Source organism: Nicotiana sylvestris, chromosome 2 (genome assembly GCF_000393655.2).
Source record: "Nicotiana sylvestris chromosome 2, ASM39365v2, whole genome shotgun sequence".
Classification (NCBI taxonomy): Eukaryota; Viridiplantae; Streptophyta; class Magnoliopsida; order Solanales; family Solanaceae; genus Nicotiana; species Nicotiana sylvestris.
In genome coordinates this window covers 99,157,540-99,159,706 of record NC_091058.1, presented here as the reverse complement: position 1 = coordinate 99,159,706, position 2,167 = coordinate 99,157,540, and the positions used below count along the sequence as shown (strand labels likewise).

At 36.7% G+C, this 2,167-nt stretch overlaps 1 protein-coding gene across 1 annotated transcript; it reads left to right on the top strand.

Moving 5' to 3' along the window:
* Positions 1–451: 451 nt before the first annotated feature.
* LOC138885310 (uncharacterized mitochondrial protein AtMg00810-like) lies at positions 452–862 on the top strand. Its single transcript, XM_070166246.1, has one exon. It carries the CDS (start codon positions 452–454, stop codon positions 860–862), a length of 411 nt encoding a protein of 136 aa, XP_070022347.1.
* The last annotated feature ends 1,305 nt before the right edge of the window (positions 863–2,167 follow it).

The following is a 2,167-nucleotide window of genomic DNA, read 5'->3' as shown; positions in this document are numbered from 1 at the left end:
GGATGTGAAGAGTGTCTTCCTAAATGGATACATAAAGGAAGAAGTATTTGTCAAACAACCTCCAGGGATTGAAAGTAAGGTATGTCCACATCATGTATACAAACTAGACAAGGTCCTATATGGACTCAATCAGGCTCCTAGAGCATGGTATGAACCCCTATCCAAATTCCTGCTTGAACATGGATACAAAAGAGGTAAGATTGACAACACTCTATTCTTGAGGGAAAAAGGTAAGGATCTACTAGTAGTACAAATATATGTTGATGACATAATTTTTGGGGCAACCACTGATAAACTTAGTAAGGAATTTGCTAAATTAATTGGGAGTGAATTTGAAATGAGTATGATGGCTGAGCTTAACTTCTTCTTAGGCTTACAGTTCAAATAAAACCCAAATGGAACCATGATCCATCAGCAAAAATATACAAAAGAGTTGATTAAGAAGTTTAAAATGGATGAATCAAAGGAAATAGATACACCCATTGCAACAGCTACTAAATTAGACATAGATGAACCTAGTTCATCTGTTGATCAGAAGTTATATAGGGGTATGATTGGTTTACTTTTGTATCTTACTGCTCACAGACCTGACATTCTATTCAATGTAGGGCTTTGTGCTCGTTTTCAAGCAAATCCTAAAGAATCCCACTTGACTGTTGTCAAGAGGATACTGAGATATTTAAAGGGCACTACTGACCTTTGCCTTTGGTACCCTAAAGGTAGTAACTTTAATCTAGTAGGATATGTTGATGCTGACTTTGCAGGTTTCCTTGTGGATAGGAAAAGCACCTCAGATATGGCTCATTTTCTTGGTTCATGTCTGGTATCATGGGCCACTAAAAAGCATAATTTAGTGGCCTAATCCACTACTGAGGCTGAGTATGTTGTTGTTACCTCTTGTTGTGCTCAACTACTGTGGATCAAACAGCAGCTGATGGATTTTGGCATTGAAGTTGGTTGCATCCCTATTTTTTGTGATAACACTAGTACTGTTAGTATGACTAAGAACCCAGTTCATCATAAGAGGACTAAGCACATAGATGTTAGACATCACTTCTTAAGGGAAAACTATGAGAAAGGATTGATTACTATAGAATTTTGTGCTACTGATAAGCAGATTGCTGACATCTTTACTAAAGCACTGAGTAAAGAAAGCTTTGAAAGGAACAGGTTAGAATTAGGGATGATTAAGATCACCTAATGGGATCAGCTCAGAATGCTCAATGAAAAAAAATGAAAACAAAAAATATTTTTGGCTAGGAAATCTAGAACTTGTGTAAATATCTATATTAATTTTTACTCAGTTTCATACTGTAAATAGTATACTCATGTGACATGTGTTGATATGACTCACTGATCTCTAACAAATTTCTTTACTTTGGAAAATAGAGGCATGATCAAGAGGATTCTAAATGAAGAACCTGGTTCATCAGTATTGGTTCATCTGAATAATGAGGTATGTTTTCTATACTCTGCACAATTAGAAATATAAATATTTAAATCATGAGCAGAGTCCTACCTATGTTCAAAAATATCAGAAAATCCTATCTGTTTATTATTTGAACCAGTTCCATCTCTACTAGAATTCTCACCACATAAATTGCCTAATATCTAGGGAAGCTTAACCGCTCATTCAACCTGAAATTTTAGGTTGATTGGACTTCTAATTGACTGCAAAAAGCTACCGTTAGTCATTAATTAAGTTTCTCTCTTTAAAACCCCATCATCACCTTTTGCCATCCTAATTATTCCAAAACCGTCAAAATTTCTTTCACTCTCATCTGTTCTCTCTTCCAAAAGCCAAACTCACAAATTCGCTCATAAAATCAGTCACAATGTCGAACCCTCAAGATAACCTAGGCACTCCTCAACAACCTACCTCTTTTGATTCCTCCACACCTCCTCAACCTAGTACAACCCCCCCAGCCTAGGAGGAGACGTGTTAAGATGCTCGCTCGTAAAACTATGGCTACAAGTGCACTGTCAAAAAAGATTGAACGCATAATTGAAGGCTAGCCAAGCCCAAGAATCTGAACACTCAAACGATTCCTTCAAGTCTGCAAGTGAGGGGAATACAATCTTTTGATTCTGAAAAGATTCAGAGTTCCCCTTCTGAGGTACGTTTCGTTTTGGTTGAAAGTGTAGAAAATAGGTTTGTTCTTGTTGG